The sequence below is a fragment of the Scleropages formosus genome, chromosome 16 (genome assembly GCF_900964775.1).
Source record: "Scleropages formosus chromosome 16, fSclFor1.1, whole genome shotgun sequence".
NCBI classification, from domain to species: domain Eukaryota; kingdom Metazoa; phylum Chordata; class Actinopteri; order Osteoglossiformes; family Osteoglossidae; genus Scleropages; species Scleropages formosus.
In genome coordinates this window covers 20,758,102-20,780,485 of record NC_041821.1, presented here as the reverse complement: position 1 = coordinate 20,780,485, position 22,384 = coordinate 20,758,102, and the positions used below count along the sequence as shown (strand labels likewise).

Below are 22,384 nucleotides of genomic sequence, written 5' to 3'. Positions count from 1 at the left end.
CAGTGTAAACGCGCATTGAAAAATTCACGAGCTATATTGACCGTCGGTTTTTAAATTGCTGGTGGTTTCACCACAGTTTAATTGAAACATGACTCGACCATTTAATGAAGACTTATTTGGCGACAGGTTTTAACAGCGTAAAGCACCGCAGGCTATTTTAATAGCTCTCTATGCATTACAGTGAAGCGCTGCCCCTTTAAATCAGGTGTTGACCCTGGACCACTTCAAACGTGGAAGATCTTGTTGCCAGGCTTCATTAAAATAGAGTAACTTGTATGGCAACGAGTCAGATTACAACACTGTGTGAGCAAAGAGAGCTCACAACTGAGGTAAGCGAAAGATTGAAGAGTGAATTATGTTCTGTTTTAAAAGGACTGCATACAAAGGGAACCAATTTTATAGTAACTATATGCATCACACACACAGCAGCTCATTAATATTAAGTAACAAACAGCAATAGTTTTACCTCTTTATCTGGTATGTACACATTCAGTAGTGAAGGTGACCAATGCCAAAGGGAAATCTGTGCCCTAACCACACCTTCATCATGCTTATCCGTCACTTACAGTACAGGTAGTTCTCTTACTGTTATTTCAGCTCCATGGGACCAGCCAAGGGGTTAGATGCTGCACACCAGCCCTTAGTGCTACTGAACAATGAAAAACTATAGGTAATGTAGCAGTCATGCCGCTATACACCAACCAAACAGCATATTCAGTGTGGCAAATTAAACTGTAATGCATAAAAAAAAAATTTAAAAAGCAGTTAATTATAAACCATTTATTCATTTAGCAGATGCTTTTCTCCAAAGTAACGTACATCTCAGCGAAAATACAATTTGTGCATTACATTAAGAGAAAGAGACATGGCTGCAGACATGTGATTCTTAAGTAAACCTTGTTTGTTACTTTCCACTTGATGCACCGATGTTCATCACTCGCGTAGGTGCATAAAACGCAGGATAGATGAATCCTGATCACCTTCCTACAATTTTTTTTAATATAAGGTACACCAAACATTTACATACGATGCAGGAGTAGCGGCTGTGTAGAGACTTATCTGGGGATGATCATAAAGTTACGGTGCAAGAACATTTACACCATACATGAGCTGGAGAGATCTTGGGCGAAGTGGGTCTGGAAAAGGTGAGTTTTCAGACCCTTGTTGAATGTAGACAAGAGATTCAGCAGTTCCGAGTGAGAGGGGGATGTCATTCTACCACAACGGAGCCAGAACCGAGAACCTCCGTGCTTTACCTTTCGTGCATGCGACCACCAAGCGAGCAGAAGTAGACGAGCGAAGGGGTCTGGCTGGGGTGTAGCGGTTGATCAAGTCATTTTAATTGCTGAAGGTTGTTGTCATGACAACTGTGAGCAGTAACCCCAGTTACCACCAGAGTCCTGTTCCAAGTCATCTGGCAGAACTCGGCACACTTGTTCCCAATAAGACGTACCTAACCAAACTATAAAAGGGGAGCGGGAAGCATGAATTCTGAATCCTTAATCAGTGGTGGTCATGTCCTCCTGAGAGACAATTGCCAAGTTTCCCCAGTTCTGTGCACCTTGTGCTTCATCCAAGTAACTGTTTCTCTGTTTCCTTTTCATCGTTCTCCAGCTCGCACATTGCCCTCAAATCTCCTGCTCCTTGTGTCTCTCAAGTTCCCCAGCTGTTCATCATCGAGTCTTCAGTGTTCCTTTGTTACCAAGTCACCTTTTGCACTTCTACACCAACATCTTAAAGCACTTTGACCACATACACATGGCACTCCTTAGAGCACTGTATTGAAGATATATGCAGAAATATGTTTTGTCAAGCACTTTACCATAAAATGGGATGAAGTTACGTACAATACATGTTTTTTCAAGGATGTGTTCCCATGTACAGCTGTACTTTTAAAAAAAAAATCTTGTGTTTTAGAGTGAATCTCCTGTCTTGCAAAGAAGATGACGCTTTTCTATGACACAGTGTGATTGTTTTGCATTTTCATGCCTTGGGTAGAGCACAATGGATCAGGAGGTAATTTCTATGAATTTTTGATGCTTTAATAAAGGTTTTTATAACACTGAGCAGTGTTGTTTTCTTGAGACATCCTCAAAAGTACAGTTGAATCTTTAAAAGCAACTGGGCACAAGTTTATGACCACATTCAAAATATACAACTTCTGAGCCACAAAGTGATCCTGGAGGTGTCCTATACAACCCATACAGAAATGACGTTATATATCATGGAAGTTTGTATTTTACAAAATTTAGTCCCTTCAAGGGTGTGATTTTCTTCATTGGTTGTTGTTGTTGTTTTTTGTTTTTGATAAGAGATTTTCACACTTGGCAAATGAAGTTTTTATAACAGTTACATGATCGATACTCCAGTGCAGAAGTTTAGATCTTATATTAGTGAACTTTGAACTATTACTCCTCAGATGTTGTACGCAGGCACATGTAATAAAAAGTATGTTGTAATCAGATCAGATTTTTTGATAAATTTCACTTGGCAAAGAAGCAGATTTCTCTCCTTGTATCAGTAAATTGCAGAATGACTCAGTCCTTCTATGAGAACTCAACAAGAGGTCTTGAAGTTGCCTTCAGTCCAGGAATCGTTTCTGATTGATATTATACTGTTAAACAACATGTCTTTCTCTATACCTTTGGCAATTTATGTTAAAATGCTAAATTCTTGAGTTAAGAATTTCAAGTTTGAACAGTACAGATATTCAATAGTTATTTTTGGTTTCAATGGATTAGCAAAAGAGCTTATTTCAAGTAAAATATAGATTTTTGATGTTAATGTTGAACAGACATTTGCCATTTTTATTTTTCATACAGATTCCTCAAGGTGTGGTCTGTTGGAAACAAATGCTCATATTTAGTGATAGTGCGGGTTGTGCATCTGCACTTTAGACCCATTTATTGTTAGAGCGGCTGACAGTCAGCCATAAAACAGAGTTGGGATGAAAAAGGTGTGGCTTTTGCTGCCCTTCTGCCTCAACCCCTTTAAGCTCAAACCTTCAGCTACTCCAACATTCTGTGTACGCTGGGCACGGTGAGACGGACCCTCCACCTCACATCTGGACCTTCTCAACATGAGACCTGTTTGCTCATTCACAGGTTTCTTCTTCATAGCCTTACTCTGCTCACAGAATGTCAACAGCAACCCTATTGGTGAGTGGGATTGTGTCTCTGTCATATTTTTGAGACTCATGACATCTAGGATCTTTTCTCTTCTATAATAACAAATAACAGACTGTTATGGAGGTATAAAATAGTCCCAGAATGTAAATTGAAAAGATCCATATGCTTTGCCTTGTTTCAATGAACCATTGCTTTTCAGTGCATACATTTGAATTACTTATTTCTCTTTGTGAATCAGGCACTTCAACAATCAATTGTGAAAGAGGAAGCGATGGACAGCTGGGACCGGTAAATGAAGGGTACTCTGGTAATGATCATTTGGACAAAGCCCGTTCAGTCCTTCACTTCCATCCATTATCCACTTATCCCAGTAGGACACTGGACAGAACACCAGTCCATTGGAACGCAATCACACGTCTGCTAAGCGAGACGAACCACATGCGTTTGGGATGTTGGAGGAGACCATAAAATGCAAAGCCCTAACAGTTAAACTTAACATAGAGCTGAATTCAGAGAGAGAGGGGTGCGATGGTGCAATGGGTTTGGCCTGTGCCTGCTCTCTGGTGGGTCTGGGGTTCGAGTCCTGCTTGGGGTGCCTTGTGATGGACTGGTGTCCCCTCCTGGGTGTGTCCCTCCCCCTCCAGCCTTATGCCCTGTGTTGCCATGTTAGGCTCCGGTTTGCCACAACCCAGCCTGGGACAAGCAGTTTCAGACAATATGTATGTGAATTCTGACACTGTAAGGGGTCATTGCCATTGCTACTCCATAAGCCACTGTACTTCCATCCTTTTTCACCCGCAGCCTTCGTTCCTATCATTTCTCATGACTCTGACTATTCAGTCGCTGCAGCTTTATTTCAAACTCCTGCTATTCGAATCTCTTCAGCATTTTGCACAGCCCAAGATGACACACATGAGAAGCAACCAATACAATCCTGGAAAAAGAGACGCATTTTCTAATGTTTCCGACAGGGCCTGTGGAGGTATTTACTGGAATCCCACCCGGTGAGAATGTGAAGCTGGTAGACTTCATATTTCCATCCCATTTACAGTTTTTGGAGCTGAGACTCACAGATGGGAACTCAGCTGCAACAGTGTACACCAGAAAAGAGCTGGATGCGGAAGCCCTGAGTGAAGTGAGTTGTCAGTTTCTTGGTTCCTCTTTATCTCATAAACAGATACTTTACAATGTGGAACGTGTGCAATAATTTAAAGATGGAGAGCTAATCTATATTAATGTATCTTCATTGCAGTGTTTTTTTTCACTAGAAAGATCTTACATTTCCTGTAGTTGCACTGAAAGAACCAAAGAACTAATTACATAGAACATATTGGCATATTGAAGCTCCATTAAAATAATCATATGTTCTCATATTTCAGTTAATTAAAATTTTGACTTTATTTGATCTGCTTTTACGCTAAATATTTCACATGATGTAAATATTCCAATTTTGTCTTTGTGTTTTGTTGATCTCCACTCTTTTTTAGACTTCTGGCGAGCTTTTTTATGCAGTCATGTGTTTGGAATCAAAAGTAAGTAGAGTTATTTATTATCTGATGTTTTACTGTCACCTGCCCATTTATATGGACGTGATTCACTTACGTTTATTCTTTCAGCTGAACAACACACGCATTCTCAGCATCATGGACATCAATGACAATCCACCCATTTTCGAGCAGACTGAATACCTGGTCACAATATGCGAGGCAAGACTGCATCCTTTTTCATTTGTAATAAAGGAGAAACAGTAGCGAAATACATAATTGGTTTTCGTATTGTTGTGCATCTGGTATTACCAGGAAAATAGAAAAAAGGTAACGGAAGTCCAAAATTCTGTGCATATCGGTTGTGAATCAGTTTTGCCTTCCTATGTCCTCAGTTTTTGTGATGATTCATTTTGTTTTTCCCTTGTTAGTGTTTATCCGTCGGCTCTTCAGTGGTCAGAGTGCAGGCTGTGGATGCAGATGTCACCACAGCAAACAACAAGATAACATACACCATACTGGTAGTATTGGTTTCGTATACACCTCATGTCCATTCACATCTACCGAGCCAGCAGGCGGTTTAGTGAATGAGTGACTGCTTTTTGTGATTTAGAGAAGCCAAGAGAAATGCTGTAGTGCACATGAGTAGCGAATCTGAATTGTTTCAGCAAACATTTGTATAAGTAAGTGCGTTTAGTATATGGAAGCTGTACAGTCGTGACCAAAAATATTGGTCCCCTTGCACTTTTTGCATGTAAATCTCACTGAAAATGCGGAGAAATGTGAGAACAGCAGATGGGGAAAAGCACCCTTCAAATATGGGAGAACTGGAGCTGTTTGCACAAGAGTAATGGGTCACATTGACAGCACGGTGGTACAGGAACCTCATAACTGGCTGTAGAAAATGCTTGACTGCAGTTAATTTGACCGAAGGCTGTGGTAAAAATTACTCTGGAGAGTGCGTAAAATATATTTTGTCAAAATTTATTTTCATTTTGTCATTTAAAATCATATATTAACATTTGAATCGAAACAGAGGTTCTGTAATATTACCCTCGAGAAAAAGAATTGCAGAGACCCCAGTAATTTGGCAAATTTCAACTTATTTTTGGAGAAAAGTATGAATTACTTCCAAGTGCGATGGCAAAGTGCCAATATTTTTGGTCACAACTGTAATTCACTTAAAATATCCAGTAGTGTATGAAAACACTACAATTGCATTAATAAAATCCAGTTGTATAGAAATATAAATGATGAGAAGTCACTTCAACTTAACAAGGATGATGATACCATTAAATTCTATCAGATGAATTTAATTCTTCAGCTTGAGAATTCTTTTCTAAGAACCTAATATTGCACTTGCTCTAAAATTTGATGGAATGGGACTGTTCACTCTAATGTAATGCACTGATGACCTTTTTTCCTTGTCTTTGCAAGCCTCCATCAACAGATTATTTTGAGATAAAATTTGACGGAACCATAAGTTTGAAGAAGATCCTCAACTACAACACAGCCAGTCAATACACTCTCACAGTAGAAGCCAAAGTACGTAGCATCTGCAAAGTCTTCATTCAGAGGAACCATTACAACAAGCTTATCTTCATGTGAAAACATGGTTTTGTAGTCATTCATTATGATGCACAGAACAAAGATAAAATGTACCACTTTTACATTCTGTTTTTACATCTTTTATAGGACGATGAAGGTCTGAAAAACACAACTTCAGTGATCATTACAGTTGAAGACTTTGACAACATGAGCCCATACTTCAATCACAGCTTCTACAGCGTTGCCGTACCAGAAGGCCAGGTGAATTTTGAAGATGTTGCAGAAAAATATGTGCCACTCAGACATTTTTTATTCGGCTGTTGACATTTCCCTTCTCTTTAAGACACAACCCTTACTTGATGTCCTGCCAGAGGCAATCCAAGCCCAAGATGGAGACACTGGCATTAACCAGCCTGTGGTGTACAGCATACATGAAGGTATTTCTTTAAATACCTTACAGTGTCATTTTAACTTTGGGTAAACTAAGCTCTGCGAAACATTTGCTACCTTATTTCTTCTTTTTGCTTTTATTTCTGAAAAAAGAATGTGATTATAGTTCATGCTGTCGCTGCATTCTTATCAATTTGCCTGGATATGTAATTTGTCTGTGTGAAAGTCTCCCCGAGCAAATACCGCACTCACTTCATTATTGATGAAAAGAGTGGGGTCATCAGTGTGGTGACAGTCCTGGACAGAGAAGAAACAGACACCCTCACTATTAGTATCAAGGTACTGACCCTGGTATTGATGTATCTTATATTTCATAGGGACTTTGCCAGAGTGTGGACCATCCACACAAAGTCAAACATGAATTATACCATGCATATATTATGATACAGTGATTATACTTCTTGCATAAATATATGAATCACTGTTTCTGTCACTGTGTGGATCAGGCATCTCAAACCGATGACAGCATGAAGAGAGCTGATGCTGTGGTGTCTGTGAAAGTGACAGATGTGAATGACAACCTGCCAGAATTTGTTACGGACATTTATTCTGCAACAGTTCCAGAGAATTCCCCCGATGGCTCTTTCCTTCTTAGAGTCGTGGTCACTGACAAAGACGAGGTAAGTTGGAAAAACACCAGCATCTTTATCATTGATTCATCAGTTACAGGGCCGTAAACAGGTGAGAACTGTACTGCTTCATATTGGAAATAATAATAATTTTTGGATTCCTTCCTTTCAGGGGGGGTTCAATGGGACATTTAAAGTCCTTCCAGAATCTGTACCATTCTCAGTCAGTGCCGATGGTAGCCTCAGAGTGAAGGACTCTACTGTGCTTGACCGTGAAAAAAACCCTCATTTTATTTTCCAGGTCAGAAAAAAACGAATTTCCCATAATCCATGAACAGACAACACATTTAGACAAACATTTACAGTGAATGACATACTTTGTGTAAGCTTGAAATATATCAGGCCATTGAAATGCCTTTTTTATTTCTTCTGTCTTATTGAGATTGAAGCACAAGAAAACGTCTTTCCTTTCTATACTGCATCTGCTGAGGTCAATGTTACCCTATTAGATGAAAATGACAACACTCCTCAGTTTGGAAGCCCCAAGTATGAAGCCAAGGTCTTCAACAATCAAAGTGTAGAGATGGTAGTGACTACGGTAAGGAAGCATGCTTTATTGGAGAAGCAAACCAGTTCAATGGGTATGATACAAATGCATAAAAAGTACGGAAGCCATTTCTAAGCAGGATAGAAGATGGACTTTTGGCTGACTGTACTTGCAACTGGAAAGGGGCTTTTGAAACTGAGCAGAAAACTCAGGTACTTCGGTAAAATATCCAGTTAATGAAATGTATGGGGACAGTTGGTAGTTTAGTTGTTAGATCTACTGCCTGTGCATCCAAAGGTTGCGGGTTTGATCCCCACCTCTGGCTGTAGTACCCTTGAGCAAGGTACTTACCCTAAATTGCTCCAGTAAAATTACCCAGCTGTACAAATGGGTAAAGAACTATAAGCATGTAATAATTGTGACCTTAGTGTTCTAAGTCACTTTTGAGAAAAACGTCAGCTAAATGAATAAATGTAATGTGTTATAGTTCATACTTACAGTTAATATGAGGTCAATCACACTCACAGATGTAACATTTGAAATAATAGGAAGTTACTTTCTGAGCGATAATTCATGTTGAAAAGAGCAGGACAGTAAAAGCCCGTGTTAAGCAAGAAGCAAGAATCCCCTGAATTGCAGAAGCACCGACAAAGGGAACTAAATCGAATGAGGGGAAACTAGACGGAGTAAGAGAGAGAATGGCAAACAAGTGTTTACTCAGATTCTGTTTCTCAGAAATCTGTGAGATCATTTTATGAGAATTTTCACAACTTCCTTACAGGTTACAGCTAAAGACCCTGACCAAGGCCCAAATGGTCATGTCAAATATGGTATATTTGGAGGAAACCAGGAAGGCTATTTTGCCATAGGTGAAGACACTGGTGAAATCACATTAAGCAAAGAAATTCCTTTGGAGGAGAACAGAGTTCTCAGGTTTGCCCTGTATGTGACCGCAAGAGATGGTGAGCTCCTTTATTCACCTTTCCAAGTGCACTTTAACTTAGCACAGCTCCTTCATTCATGTGGTTTGGATTTACACTCACTGCAGGTGTAAAAATGCACCTGAATGGGACAGAGGCACCAGGAAGCTTAGTTGTTAAGGAGACACTCTTGGAGGCACCCAGCAGAGCATCAGTGAACTGCCGTGGGCCTCCAAGATGGAGATCTGGGTTTGTGGAGGCCAGGAAACCACAGAGTTGTCTGTTTTCCATTGGAGGGATTATATGGCTGGAATTCTCTCCATTACTGATCATAATGATACCTTCAGTGAACTAGGTCCAACATACTAGGGCATGGTGACTGGGTGAATGTCGTTGTCCTCCAAGTGTGTCACATCACCCAGCGAAGCCTATAGCCTACAGAGTGAAACCAAGGAGGTGGCTCACGGCATACATATCACAGCTGTGTACATTCCTCAGCTGACATGGGTGTTGTGCGTTAGTATATAGAACCTATAAACTAATTTTAATCGGCTACGATGATATGTGGAAAAAAAGAGATACAGCAAAAGGGCTTAAAGTCTGCCTGCTTAAGTCCCAGGAGGGATCCAGCTTTACCTTTACGCAGTAAATTATACATACGAGTGAAATTGTGAGAGACTTTGGATAAAAGTGTTATGAATTGGTGAAAATGTCTGATGAAAATTATGTGTCTTTAACTGGTCATTTGCAGAGGGGTCACCACCACGATCCTCTATGGTGCTGGTGGAAATCCTTGCACCTGGAGACTCCAGGCCCCAGTTTCTAAGCCGGTCCTTCCGGGGCACGATACAGGAGGAAACAGAACCACCCGTGGAGATCCTGAAGGTGAGATAACCTATACCAAAGGAACACCACAAATGCCTTTCTAAACACATGCATTTTACAGCTTTTGCATTTTGGTAAGGAACGGCTGTCAGTCAATAGATGACACCCTTAAGAAATACTACACTGTGTCAACTCAATATGGAATGTCTTTTAAAGTGTCCCGGAAATCTCAAAAAACACATTGCTATTTAGAAAAACTCAGAAATAAAGTTTTAGACAAATAAGGGGCCAACAAATATACAAACCATTACACTTGAACGTATTATAGACTAAGGCAATTTAAATAATGGTCAACCTCCTGTAACTGGTAGCAGGGTGCTTTGGGACACAGACTTGTTGACTGAGATCTCCCAAGAGGGGCCCTTCTGTAGTAACAATTTGGAAAGGTACAGACCTCAATGCAAAGCTCTCCATTTAAACACAGGAAAAATGGATAAAAACTCTGAGTGGCTTTGAATAAAACATTTGTTTAAGTCACTGGTGCCCCATCAACTCCGTGGTCTCCTTTGCGGCATTTCTCCACGATACACATGGTTCATCTAACCACGTAATCATCAAACCCTGGATTAGTGCAATGACCTGTGGTTTGTGGTAGGAGTGTTTGTGGGGGGTCTCCAAGTAGAATGTTGGTAAACTCTAGGCAGAGTTACAAAATCAATGACCAGTCATTGGCTTGTTTGTTCTTCTGATGATGCTCTTTAGGTTGGTTTCATGTCAGTGGCACCTGCACTTGAAGTGAATTTGCAGTTGCTGACAGAACAAGACAAATTCTCCATTGACTCTAATGGAATGTTCTCCACCTTGGTAAAACTGGACTACGAGACACAAAGGAACTACTCTGTGCGGGTTTTGCTCTCAGATGGCACAAATCATGATGAAACTACCGTGCTGGTAGAAATAACAGACATCAACGACAATGACCCCGTGTTCATGAACAGTTCCATTGAAGTCGTGGTGCCTGAGGATGCAGACATTGATAGCAACATCACGGAGGTGGCAGCCACAGATGCTGATGATGGCTTCAATGGCAAAGTCACCTACAGTCTTATTCGAGATGAGGGGAAATTTAGAATTAACCCAGAATCTGGCATCATCTATCTGGCCAGTGAGTTGGACAGGGAGATGCAGTCCATGTTCATACTGGCGGTAGTTGTCCAGGACCAAGGACAGCCACCACGTTCCAGTACTGGCAGTGTGCTCATCAAGGTGGACGATGTAAATGATAACGCCCCCCGGTTCAGCTTCACAGAGTACTACTTGAACATTCCTGAAGACACCTTAGTGGAGCAGACAGTCTATAAGCTGGCTGCAAAAGATGTAGATGAGGGGCTCAATGCAGCAATAACCTACCAGATAATTGCGCAGAGCCCCCCCACAGTTCCAGACATCTTCTCGTTGGACCTGGAGTCCGGGGACTTGCGACTGGAGCAACCCCTGGACTTTGAAACGGTTAAAGAATACACCTTGCTGGTGATGGCATCAGATGGCGGAAGTCCAAAGCTGAATGGGACCTGTAGCCTGTGGGTAAAGGTGGAGGATGTGAATGACAACAATCCACAGTTTGGGAAGGAGAAATACAATGTCTCCATTTACGAGAATCTGCCTAGTGGAGCTGCTATTATCTCCATAGAGGTCACAGATAAGGACGAGGTAAGGTGTGGACTTATGTTATGCTTTATCACCATGGTGACAGCTTTCGCCAGCAGCTGACATTCAACAACACTGAGTGAAATTCTGTTCAGTTTTTCTATTAACAATTTTCCATACGGTGCTGTACAAGTGCCATTCCGAAAGAAATTTAAACACTTTGGGACTAAATATTTGGGTGACCCATCATGAAAAGGCAGTCAAGTACAAATCTAGCAAAATCTTATAAGGTTTTTAGTAAGAAAGGAATGCATTAAGAAGACACGTTGTTCATTAATGGTAAATAAACCACAATACTAGGCTAGAATTTGCCGATTAAAATTGTTCTCATATAAAATGCATTATATTTTGTGGGGAAAAAAGTTCAACTGCAATGAGAATGTTAAAGATCACACAATACTTATGATAAATTGAACATAATTGTCATGTTTCTTTTATGTTTTTTCAGGCTGGATTTTTGAATGGTCATTTCATTCTGAACAGTGATATCTTCAGCATAAATAAGCAAGGAACTCTTTTTCTCAACAGCAATGCAACCTTAGACAGGGAACAACAGGACAACTACCTTCTACAGGTAAAGCATTGCTTTTCTCTTATTCGGTATCCTGTCGCAAATAGTCATATTATAAAACATCCAGCTGCCCACAGAGTCTGGGGCAATCGGTGCATGTTGATTTTATGACAAGCAGTAATAGACACAGAAGAGGGTACAAAGGTTCCATTACTGGCTTGCTATAAATGAGTAAAAATAGTGTGTTATTTTGGTGAAACCCACTGGCTGGGAAAACTTGGTCCTCAGCCATGTTTGTACGCACTCAGGTAGTGGCCGTGGACTCTCCTACCAATGGCCTGAACGCCACGGCCCAGATCAACATCACTGTCCTGGACATCAATGACAACAACCCCCAGTTCCTCCCCCTCCCAGATTCCATCCAAGTGCCTGAAGGGGAGTACTCTCCTGAGTCCCCCTGGGAGGTGTGTCAGGTCAGCGTCACTGACGCCGACCATAGTAACGACGACAGAGTCATGTTGTCCATGTCTTCCACTGACCCAAACCTTCCCTTCCGAATCACAGAGGTGAGTGTGTCTGGACCCGCGTTGATTATCTTTAGTATTTTGCTTCCAATCATAGTCTATACTTATTTCCAAAATAACATTTACTCATCTATAGATCCATCCATTATTAACAGCCACCTGTCGAGGGCAGGGCCTTGGTGGTTTGGAATCTATAACAGAAGCATAGCGTGTGAAGTAGGGTACACCTTGGATGGGACCCTGGTCCATCAGAGGGCAATCACACACTCATTTATTCACACATTCACATACACAGAGTGCTTTCTAGGCACTAGTCTACCTGAAATGCGTGCTTTTGGACCCTGGGAAAACACAGGAGAATCCAGAGGAAACCCATGTGACCTCCATACAGGCTGAGCAGGTTCTAACCTGCTTCTAATCCCACAGCCCAGGAGATGCGACACCATGTTGCTTAACAGGATTTATACATGGTAAAAATGATTTGTATTGAGCTTCACGGATTTGAATGACCTTTTTGTCTAACATCCTACCCTTTGTCTTTCAAAAGGATGGAAATATGTTGGCCGTGTCCCTCTTAGATCGGGAAGCCCGAGATTTCTACGAGATTGTGCTCTTGGCCTCTGACAATGGGACCCCACCAAGAATGGTAGGGGGCTTCTGCTACACCTTGGGTTCTGAAATGCTAGTCAAGTCCGTCAGGGATCGATTAGAGAAAAAACAGCAACTGCAGGAAGCTGATGGAAGCTGACCTTTTTTTTTGGAACAAAGCCACGGTGCAGATTTGCAAAACATTGACGATTTTTTTTGTTGTTTAGGCTTCTGTGTATGGCAACTGCCTTGTGTAAAAATGGCAAAGCACAGCAATCAGCTTATAGGTGCAATCAGGGGGAGTAAAAATTCTTTCCTGAAACTTTTACAAGGTGTTCTTTGACCAGCTGGTTTACAGCAAGCAGATGTTTTTGGCATAAGCATTGAGTCTTTATCTGAATAAAGGTGTTTCCTCCGTCCCACCAGAACATCAGCGCCATCAGAATTAGCATCACGGATATAAATGACAATGAACCCATCTTCAGCCAGGAGGTCTATTCCACAAGCATTCTCGTGAAGGATGCCAAAGAGGGAGACAAGATTTTGACATTGTCAGCAACAGACAAGGACATTGGCAACAACTCGCTCATAGACTACAGGTGTAGTAAACCAAGCAACTTCAGCTACACAAATTCCTGACCCATGAGCAGAACACCACCTAGCTTTCTTGATATATAGAATGTTATATACAGGTGGTCCCCGATTTACGAAAGGGTTACCGTTCTCCGAAACCCATCATAAGTCGAAAATATCGTAAGACGAAAATGCATTTATTACACCTAATACACACCGCCGCATGACAGGCTGGGAGATGCGGATTGCTGTCGCTGCCCAGCATCACGAGAGAGTATTGCTTTGTGTATCACTTGCCCGGGAAAAGATCTAGATTGAAAATTTGAAGTACGGTTTCCATCGAATGTCTATTGCCAGCTCACCATCGTAAATCGAAAAAATTGCAAGTCAAACCATCATAAATCGGGGACCACCTGTACGTAATAATTTTGCTTTTAAATCTCCCTTGGACAGTCTCTTTCCACCTACCACTTTTCTGCTCCTGGACAATGAGACGGGGGTGATTACCTTGACTTCTGAGGTGGTAGATGTCATGGAGGACACTGTGCTTGAACTGATCGCTGTGGCTGAGGATAGAGGACAACCATCAAAATCCTCCACTGGTAAAAAGGACACGATACTGGGGTCCCTCTATGAAGGCTTGTCAGACGTGCAGCAATTCTAGATGACCACTTCTGTTTTGGGAATCCACATGTTTATACATGTGACAGCAGAAACTCTAGTTTTGGATCCTTGACAAAGGAGTTCAGAGAAAAACCTCATGCAGTATTGAATTGTATGTGATTGTGATAACAAAACAATTTCCAATATTTAAATAGGGTCTATATAAACATTCAATGAGCTGCTCTGCTGACACCAAGCTGGCCTTTTCACACTTGCGAATGTGTCTGTGCCTGTAGCTACTGTCGTAGTCGCTTTGCGGACCATCAGTCTCACACCGAGCATCACTTTTGAGAGACCTGTCTACAACTTCAGCGTGGCTGAGAACAAGCCGGAGGGGACCGTTGTCGGTAGAGTGATAGCCGTGACGGGTGAGAGTTCTGTGCAGGTTAACTACACCCTCCTGTCACACACGGACTTCTTCTCCGTGGATAACCAGGGTAGGATCAGCGTTTTGCAGATTCTGGATAAGGAGATGCAGGAGTGGTACACCATTGCTGTAGAAGCAGTGGACTCAAGAATTCCTCCCATTACTGCCATTGCCATGGTAGGTATCCAGCACAGCTGCTGTAATATGTTAGCATTCTCCATTACCATCCATCCATCCATCCATCAATACCTGCTCATTTTAAGTAGGGTACTCCCCAGAAGAGATACTAGTCTATAGCAGGGTAACCATACGTACTCATTCAATGTCATGTTCACACCCACAGGGCAATTTAGTTACCACTTCACATGTGTTTTGACCACAGGACAGCAAAGAATTCAGAGTAAACCCATGTGAAAATGCTAGAATGTGCAAATTCCACACAGGCTGAGCCTAGATAGAAGTCACGTCTGAGCCATCAGCACAGGAACTGTGATGCAACAGCATTACCTGCTGCACCACTGCGCAATTTTCTCAACATTGCTGCATTAACATATTGCATCGAGTTACAGAGAGAAATGTGTCTAATGCTGAAATTGGTATCACTCTGTATTTATCTAATTTATCTCATTCTCATGATATCCTTCTTCATATTGATTGTTGGGTCACCTCTGTTCCACCAGGTGACAGTGCAGGTAGAGGATGTGAATGAAGCGCCCGTATTCAACAAGACAAGCTACTCAGCCAAGATCTTCAGCATCGCTCCCTACAAACATCCAGTTGTACAAGTGAAGGTCTGTAAGAGTGAACCAGCAAAGTTAAACCTTTTACAGCCCCTCTTGATATCCTGTGCAAAACAGGAATAGATCTGAGACTGAGCAGCAGTACTGGAGATCCATGGCAACTGCCAACAGCCAAAATCCCGCACCACAGTTAGCGAATAATACCTCACAGTATATGCTCTCTTTTACCATGAAGATATTTTATTTCATTAAAGTTCTCCCTCATGTATTCCATTTCACACATAATGAAATGAAGCCTGGTGATTCAGCAAATTCTGGTTACTAACTGTGTCTATTAGAGCAGTACCAGGATCTAATGAATGGAGCACATGGCTCATACATGCTTGATGGTGTGAATTCCCACTGGGCCCCAGGCCACAGATCCAGATGCAGGAGATGTCGGGGAGTTGGAGTACAGTCTGGAGGAGGACAGCTCGCTCTTCGACGTGGAGCCCTCCACCGGACAGGTGTATGTAGTGTCAGTGCTTGGTCAGGGGGGACAGGTGACGCTGCACCTAATGGCTGCTGATCCCCAGGGACTCACTGCTACAACCAAGGTGGAGGTGAGTGGAGGTGGTCTGTGTTGGCTCAAAGCCATATACTCTGTGTGTGTGTGTGTGTGTGTGTGTGTGTGTGTATAAGGGGGGTTTGGCCTGTGCCTGCTCTCTGGTGGGTCTGGGGTCTAAGTCTTGCTCGGGGTGTCTTGCAATGGACTGGCATCCCATCCTGGGTGTGTCCCCTCCCCCTCCAGCCTTGTGCCCTGTGTTGCCAGGTTAGGCTCTGGTTTGCCGTCACCCCATTTGGGACAAGCGGTTTCACTCAATGTATGTGTGTGTGGTCCCCGATTTATGATGGGGGTCCCCGAAACCCATCATAAGTGGAAAATGCATTTAATACACCTAATACACACCTCTGCGTGACAGACTGGGAGTTGCAGATTGCTGTCGCTGCCCGGCATCACGAGAGAGTATCGCTCCATGTATTACTTGCCCGGGAAAAAAATGAAAATTCAAAATTCGAAGTACGGTTTCTACTGAATGTCTATCGCCAGCTCACCATCATAAAGTCAAAAAAATCGTAAATCGAGGACCACCTATATACATACATGCATACATATATATATATAATATATACACATATATAAAGTTATAATAGAATGTAACGGTAAGTTGTCAGTCATACATCAAATCACTTGAATTAAACCTTTTAAAGGCATTTTATTACTTTCAGTACATTTGAGGGTTGTAATACATTTTGTATTTACAAACACGTTTGAAAGGGTATTATTGAAACACAAGCATATAGTGCTGAATGTGACAGAAATAAAGAAGACGGAAAGCATACGAAGAGATGATGGCAGGAGAAAAAAGCAACTATTATCTATTATAAAGCCCAAGCCTTTTATTTCAGAAAATTTATGATACATAGTTACCTTTTTGTTTACAGGTTGCTTGTTATTTCGACATATGTTTTGCAGTACCACGCCTACTTTTCAATGTGTGTCGTCTCTTCCAGTACATTAATGTCAGGGAAATGACTGAAAGGTGCCATTTCATTTCATAATAGGTGCCTTGTGTTGAGCACATGGTTTGTTCATCATCTAATAAGGAAATTAAGAATCTGTACCTGTATTGCTATTTATGGTATAAATGCGATGTGATTGTATTTATGATTTAGCTGGGGTTAAATCCCCGCAAGGGGGTGTGGTGGTGCAGTGGGTTTGGCTGGGCCCCGATGTCTGGTGGGTCTGGGGTTCGAGTCCCGCTTGGGGTGATTTGCGACGGATTGGGGTCCCGTCCTGCGTGTGTTCCCTCCCCCCTCCAGCCTTGTGCCCTGTGTTGCTGGGTTAGGCTCCGGCTCACCGCGACCCCGCTCGGGACGAACAGCTTCAGCCAACATGTGTGTAAATCCCCGCAGTTGATTGTTTTTCTGACAACATCATGAGTATGTATGTGTTTGAACATAGCGGTTTCTTCAACAGATAGCGGTTTGCATTCTGTCCCTTTTTACCTAAACGAAAACGGCAGACCTAAAGATGGCATTTTGCTGTCCCCCCCCCCCCCCCCCAGGTAACTGTGTTGCCAAGTTCCAGCAGTGATGTTATGACCATTTCCGTGAACCACCCTGCCAGCAGTGTGGAGAAGAAGGTTCCGCAGGTTGAAGAGTAAGACATGCAAACTGCGGGGAGCACAGAGGTGACATATACCATATTTAGTGGGCAGGATTTCTAAGTGCATTGCATAATGATCTCCGTTCTCCATTCCTCAGGGCTCTAGGTAAGGCGTTGGGAATGACGGTAACAGTCATCAGTATCGCAGCTGTTCACAATGTCCAAGGCAGGTCCCCAAGGAGCGAAGAGAAGACATACATCAGCTTCATCGCACTGGACTCCAACCAAGCCATCGTCCCCTCAGAACAAGTCAGGAGGTAAAAACTAAGGCTCACCTGCATCAAAGACTGAGCACTCAACGACTGGCAGTCAGAGGAGAATGGTGGATCACAGAACATTACTTGTGTTCCTCACAGTAAGTTGGAGAGTGAGAATGAGGAGGTGACGGCACAGCTGGAGATTGTATTTGGATCAGGGCTGGAGCTCTTGGTGGAGGACATTGAAGGGGAGTCAGATCCCTCCGCAGACTCCAACCAAGAGGTGGTCATCACTCTAGGGGTGCTGCTGGGCATTAGTGTGGCAGTGGCAGTGGTGTTGGCTGTTATGTTTGTCAGGTGAGTCCACAGGAGCTCATGAAATAGGTGAAAAAATACCAAGAACCCAACATCTAGCAACATGTTGTCTAACAAAGAATTAACCGTGTTTATATCCAGGTTTAGAAAACAAAGAAAAAACGCTGACAACTTCTCGACTACAAACCTCTGCATCGACAGCAACACGACAGAGGAGTGAGTACAACTACTTTGTCTCCATGAATACACTGTCAAGAGATTAGAAAGCAAAATTCCTGGCATTTTTGTCAATTACTAAAAAGAAGGGAGAAAAACAACCCTGTAGTGGTTTGTTCTATATTGACTAAGACAGAATTAGTTTTCAAATTGAGGACCGAAAATGTTACAACAGCAAAGATTTTTCATGTGTCTGTGTGAAATTTTTATATTTCTTAAATCTCCTTTTTAGGAATTCATTCCAGAGAGAAACCAGAAATTCGGTGAGTTACCATTAATACGGAAATGACAAAAACATGCCATATGTGACGAAAAGGAGGCATCAAAGATCTTCTTGGTTAAAACAACTCTGCCTTGCTTTTGTTCAGCTTATGATGTAATAGTGTAACTTATATTTTCAGGATCAGAGCTCTCATGGTACAAGATGGACCCATAAGCAGAAAGAAAAAGACAGTGACAGCAACACAGACAATAGCCAGACCTCTACCTTCTGACATTGTCCAGTCAACTGGGACATATCCATTGGAGCGGAACATATACCTTACCCCGCCCCCGACGGAAAGGACACCCAGGTCCATTTCCCAACAGTGTTACCAGTAAACAAAAAGGGGGGGGGGAGGGAAAAAAAAAAAAAAAAAAAAAAAAAAACTTTTAAAAAGTTCAACAGAAGGGAATTTGAGAGAAACTGTAAAAATGAATTATATAAGGATGCAGCACTAATTCAGAGGATGTAATTAAGAGACCTATATGTACAGACACTGGAAAATGCATTTTAATTGCAGATTAAATAATTACAGTCCAAGTTTATTAGGATCCCTGTTCATCCTTTTTAGTGAATTTATCTAAGTGGATATGAGAGTGGAGAGCTGTGTATTATTTAAGGGACAATTATTGAGTGCGTAGCTGAGGATTAAAGTCTCAGGAAAAGGAAGGGGAACCAATACAAAAGTAGAAATTAATCACACTAATGTCCTACTGTATACATGTACATAGTTAGACAACTTCAAAATTGTATGATCAAGAAAGCCAATTCAAATCTGACAAAACTAAATAAATGCAAAAATTAAAAGAATCTAAGGTTAACAAGTAAACATGCAAATTTGCTTCCATTGTAGATAAAAATTGTGGAGAATAGAAAAGCAACATTTCTATGTCATAAAGGATATTCCAATTTTATTAAAAATTTACTGTTAGTTTTACATTATTTCACAGATTAAAACAAAAAAGTTACAGTAAAGTGCCAATCGAGAAAATTAAATGATACAGAGATTCATTTAAGCCCTCCACTAAAACCAAATTTACTGACCTAACCCACAGCCTCCTTTGAGTAGAATCAATTTTCTGGGGATTGAGTTTATTTATTAAAAAAAAAAAAAAAAAATGCTTGAAAGGTTCACAAGCACCATTGATATGATTTCTACAACAGGACTCAAAAAAATATTTTAAATATTAAAAAAAAAAAAAAATCCACAAACACTAACATGCAAGGCACTGGTGATCAAGCCTATCTGAACAGAGCCCAATGTACTGTGGGGAAAATGAGAACTTTCTTGCTAGACCAGCATGAGAATGGAGAGCATTCCAGTGGAGCAAGGCTCCTCGACTCGGGGGGGGGGGGTAACTTTAGAACACGTAGACTTGTTCAGATGACAATACTGCCAGGATATAGACACCTTACAAAACACAAGGCAAAAGCTCACCCATTCTAATAAGGAAGTCTCTTCCATTCTGCAAAGCTGGCTTAATGCATAACTCCATAAAAAGCTGGCAGACCAGTGTAAAGGAAAACAAAAAAAAAAAAAAAAAAAAAAAAACAGTATTCTAAATCTTTGCAAAAAAAAAAAAAAAAAAAAAAAGGGGGGGGGGGGGACTGCTGGGTTTTGGGTTTAAGTATTAATATTAAACTTTTATTAAGTTACCCTAAATAAAAATTAAACATCAGAAAAATGCAAAGATGACAATATAGTATGGAATGTATTTTGGTAAATAAAATAAAGCTCCAACTGTTACACCAAGTGTGCTTTATTTCATCCACAGGTATCCTGTCAAATAAAGCACCATATATATTCATATACACTGCCAGGCCACAACTAGAGGATTCTTAATAGAATCAAGTTTCTTGTGGTTCTTTTAATGTACAAGTAAACTCAGTTTGAATGTAACCACAGAAATGTGAGGCGACTCGCCTCTTTAATAAAGTACAAAACTGGCACAGGAGACAACATTTTATACACAGTAAAAATGCAATAATATTAAATTACATACAGAAGAGAGAAGACTAAAATTCTGTAAACCTTCCCCCATTACAGCAACCTCAAACGAATAAATCACTTCAAATAACTGAAAGTCAAAATTAAAAAAGTTCTGCCCTTTAAGAAAATCTGCTATAGCTGCAATTTTCTTTTTACTTTTGTTAAATAGATCTGAGGTGGAGCACGTTTCTGTCCTCAGATGCTTCAAGCATATTGTTACGACTATTGCCATTCAAGCTGAAGAAAAGACCACGTGACAAACTGGAGCACAGAGCAAATGATCAGGTCAGCCAGAAGTAGTTGGTTCAAATAAAAAGGAAAGAGGAAAGCATAAGGAAAGAAAAAAACACTGCATAATAAACAGAATAACAACAATAATAAAGGTTTTAAAAGCCCAGCGTGCTAAGAATCTTGTCAGGAGGATGCATTGCGGGTACCTTTGCCGGGCAGTTTGCTGACCACACTAATGGTGGACTCCACTGTCCTGCAAAGCATGTCCAGCATGTCCTGCTGCTGCACCAAGTTCAAGAAGCCATGTGAAGCAGTGTGGCTGCAACCAGGTGCCAGGCTGCCACTGTCCACCTCTGACAGGGGAAAACCCTGGCCCTCCCCAGCCTCCTGGAGCCCTGCCAGCACTGAGGTGGAAGGGGTTGCCGGGTCCTCCTCTGTGGGGCCAGCAACAGCAGGCCCAAACATCTTGGAGCCAGACTCCTGCTCCTCCTCCTTTTCCTCTGTGCCGTCCTTCTCAGCTGCACCATCGTTGGGCTTGCTTCCTCCTGCTACGGGGTTCTCCTGCTGCCCAGATGGCAAAACCTCCTCCGGGAGGGAAGATGACGATGATGAAGCCTCCATCTTTTCCTCCTTGGGGGAAATGCTCCCCGGGGTGTGAGGGTCCTGTTCAGTGCCCGGATCGATGACAGATGAGTCCCGTGTTTCTGTATCGGAGGTGCTGGCAGGCGTCAATGCCTCCCGTGGCTCAGGCTTCATCTCCATGCAGGACGATGAGATGGAGGATGAAGAGGACGAGGAGGTGGGGCACCCTCCACCACTGCTACTGCTCTCCATGGGCCTCTCCTCTTCACTGCTCACCCGTCGGCGCTTCACAGGGGTTGCACCCTCTTCCTCTGCTGAGAAAAAGTTTGGAGACTGTGTTAAGACACCTGACTGCCTGTGTTGCTGAGCATGTGTCTCAAAGAGACAGAAAAGGAGATGGACAGAAATACAAGCTCTCCATTCTCAGAGGGAGGGCTGTTGGTAGGAAGGTACCTCTGGTTTTGCGATCTTTGGCCTCTGTCTCCAGGGTGCTGTGGTGCTGTAGACAGGTGCGACACTTGACCAGAAGGTCCTGGAGAGTGGGGCCCAGAGCAGGGTCCAGATGCTGGGGTGTGTGCACCGACAGCATCAGCACAAGGGCTCGCAGGTCCTGGCAGAGGAGGTGGAAAGGTCACTTTTAAAGCACCTAAAATGCTGAAAAGAGGATACTTTCAACATTAGAGTAAAAACTCACCGAATTGAGAACGGTGCTCGCCTTGCAGATTTCCATGCGCTGACTGGCCAACTGAGGCTCCAGGCTGTGATACTCGTTGACCAGGTTTGTGACCAGCATGTTGATCAGGTTGGCACAACTGGGGCCAGGCAGCACCTGACTCTGCACCTGACCAGGTGAAACATACAGTGACATTCAGCTTCCACCTAGCTGTGTCCCATTACGCAGGTAGAGGCAGCATCAAACTTCCTGCACTCCTAACAGGTTATAATCAGCCACGGCTGAACTCAGACTTTCCTGCTCTAATGCTGCAAAAGGCAGTCTAACAGAAGCACCAACCTTGTGCAAGAAGCAGGTGAGGAAAGAATAAGCCAGGTTATTGTTGAGAAAGGTCCTCTCGTCCATCAAGATGCACTTGATGTACTCTCCAAATGCTGGGTCCTCACATAGCAGCTTCACGCAAGTTTTGGCCATGGGTGACTTGAGGGAGAAAGAATCAAATTAGCAATAAAAACTATTTAAACCAGGAAGTGCAAGTTGCAATAACCGATTTGTAATGAGCACT

At 42.2% G+C, this 22,384-nt stretch overlaps 2 protein-coding genes and 2 long non-coding RNA genes across 6 annotated transcripts in view; 3 read left to right on the top strand and 1 right to left on the bottom strand.

Annotated features, from left to right (window-relative positions):
- The first annotated feature begins 12,163 nt into the window (after positions 1-12,163).
- LOC114912374 (uncharacterized) lies at positions 12,164-13,293 on the top strand. Its single transcript, XR_003798232.1, has 3 exons — positions 12,164-12,255; positions 12,761-12,859; positions 13,228-13,293. It is a non-coding gene; the product is annotated as an uncharacterized LOC114912374 (long non-coding RNA).
- A 613-nt stretch (positions 13,294-13,906) lies between these two features.
- Positions 13,907-17,849, top strand: LOC114912453 (protocadherin gamma-A4-like). The gene is made up of 8 exons (XM_029259303.1): positions 13,907-13,976; positions 14,274-14,581; positions 15,085-15,195; positions 15,558-15,746; positions 17,253-17,347; positions 17,452-17,610; positions 17,710-17,782; positions 17,820-17,849. Exons 1-8 carry the CDS (start codon positions 13,907-13,909, stop codon positions 17,847-17,849), a joined length of 1,035 nt encoding a protein of 344 aa, XP_029115136.1.
- Positions 17,850-17,857: 8 nt separating this feature from the next.
- LOC108933700 (uncharacterized) lies at positions 17,858-18,524 on the top strand. The gene is made up of 4 exons (XR_001966080.1): positions 17,858-17,907; positions 18,007-18,081; positions 18,314-18,344; positions 18,483-18,524. It is a non-coding gene; the product is annotated as an uncharacterized LOC108933700 (long non-coding RNA).
- Positions 18,525-19,946: 1,422 nt separating this feature from the next.
- The window catches only part of usp34 (ubiquitin specific peptidase 34), a 46,912-nt gene continuing 44,474 nt past the window's right edge, over positions 19,947-22,384 (bottom strand). For 2 of the 3 annotated variants that reach the window (XM_018750975.2, XM_018750977.2), the window contains exons 75-78: positions 22,159-22,299; positions 21,841-21,987; positions 21,600-21,756; positions 19,947-21,460 (exon numbers count right to left, since the gene is read on the bottom strand). In XM_018750975.2, the coding sequence (XP_018606491.1) occupies positions 20,748-21,460; positions 21,600-21,756; positions 21,841-21,987; positions 22,159-22,299 (1,158 nt within the window). In that variant the 3' untranslated portion in view covers positions 19,947-20,747. The remainder of the gene's footprint in view (positions 21,461-21,599; positions 21,757-21,840; positions 21,988-22,158; positions 22,300-22,384) is intronic. The other variant, XM_018750976.2, reaches the window with a different exon arrangement.

What these genes read in the sequence shown, in the direction of transcription:
- LOC114912453 (XM_029259303.1), top strand. Translation starts at nt 13,907, where the DNA reads ATGGAGGACACTGTGCTTGAACTGATCGCTGTGGCTGAGGATAGAGGA. An exon ending in CCCTCAGAACAAGTCAGGAG is followed by an intron (nt 17,611 to 17,709) that starts GTAAAAACTAAG and finishes TGTTCCTCACAG; the next exon opens with TAAGTTGGAGAGTGAGAATG. An exon ending in GATCAGGGCTGGAGCTCTTG is followed by an intron (nt 17,783 to 17,819) that starts GTGGAGGACATT and finishes ATCCCTCCGCAG; the next exon opens with ACTCCAACCAAGAGGTGGTC.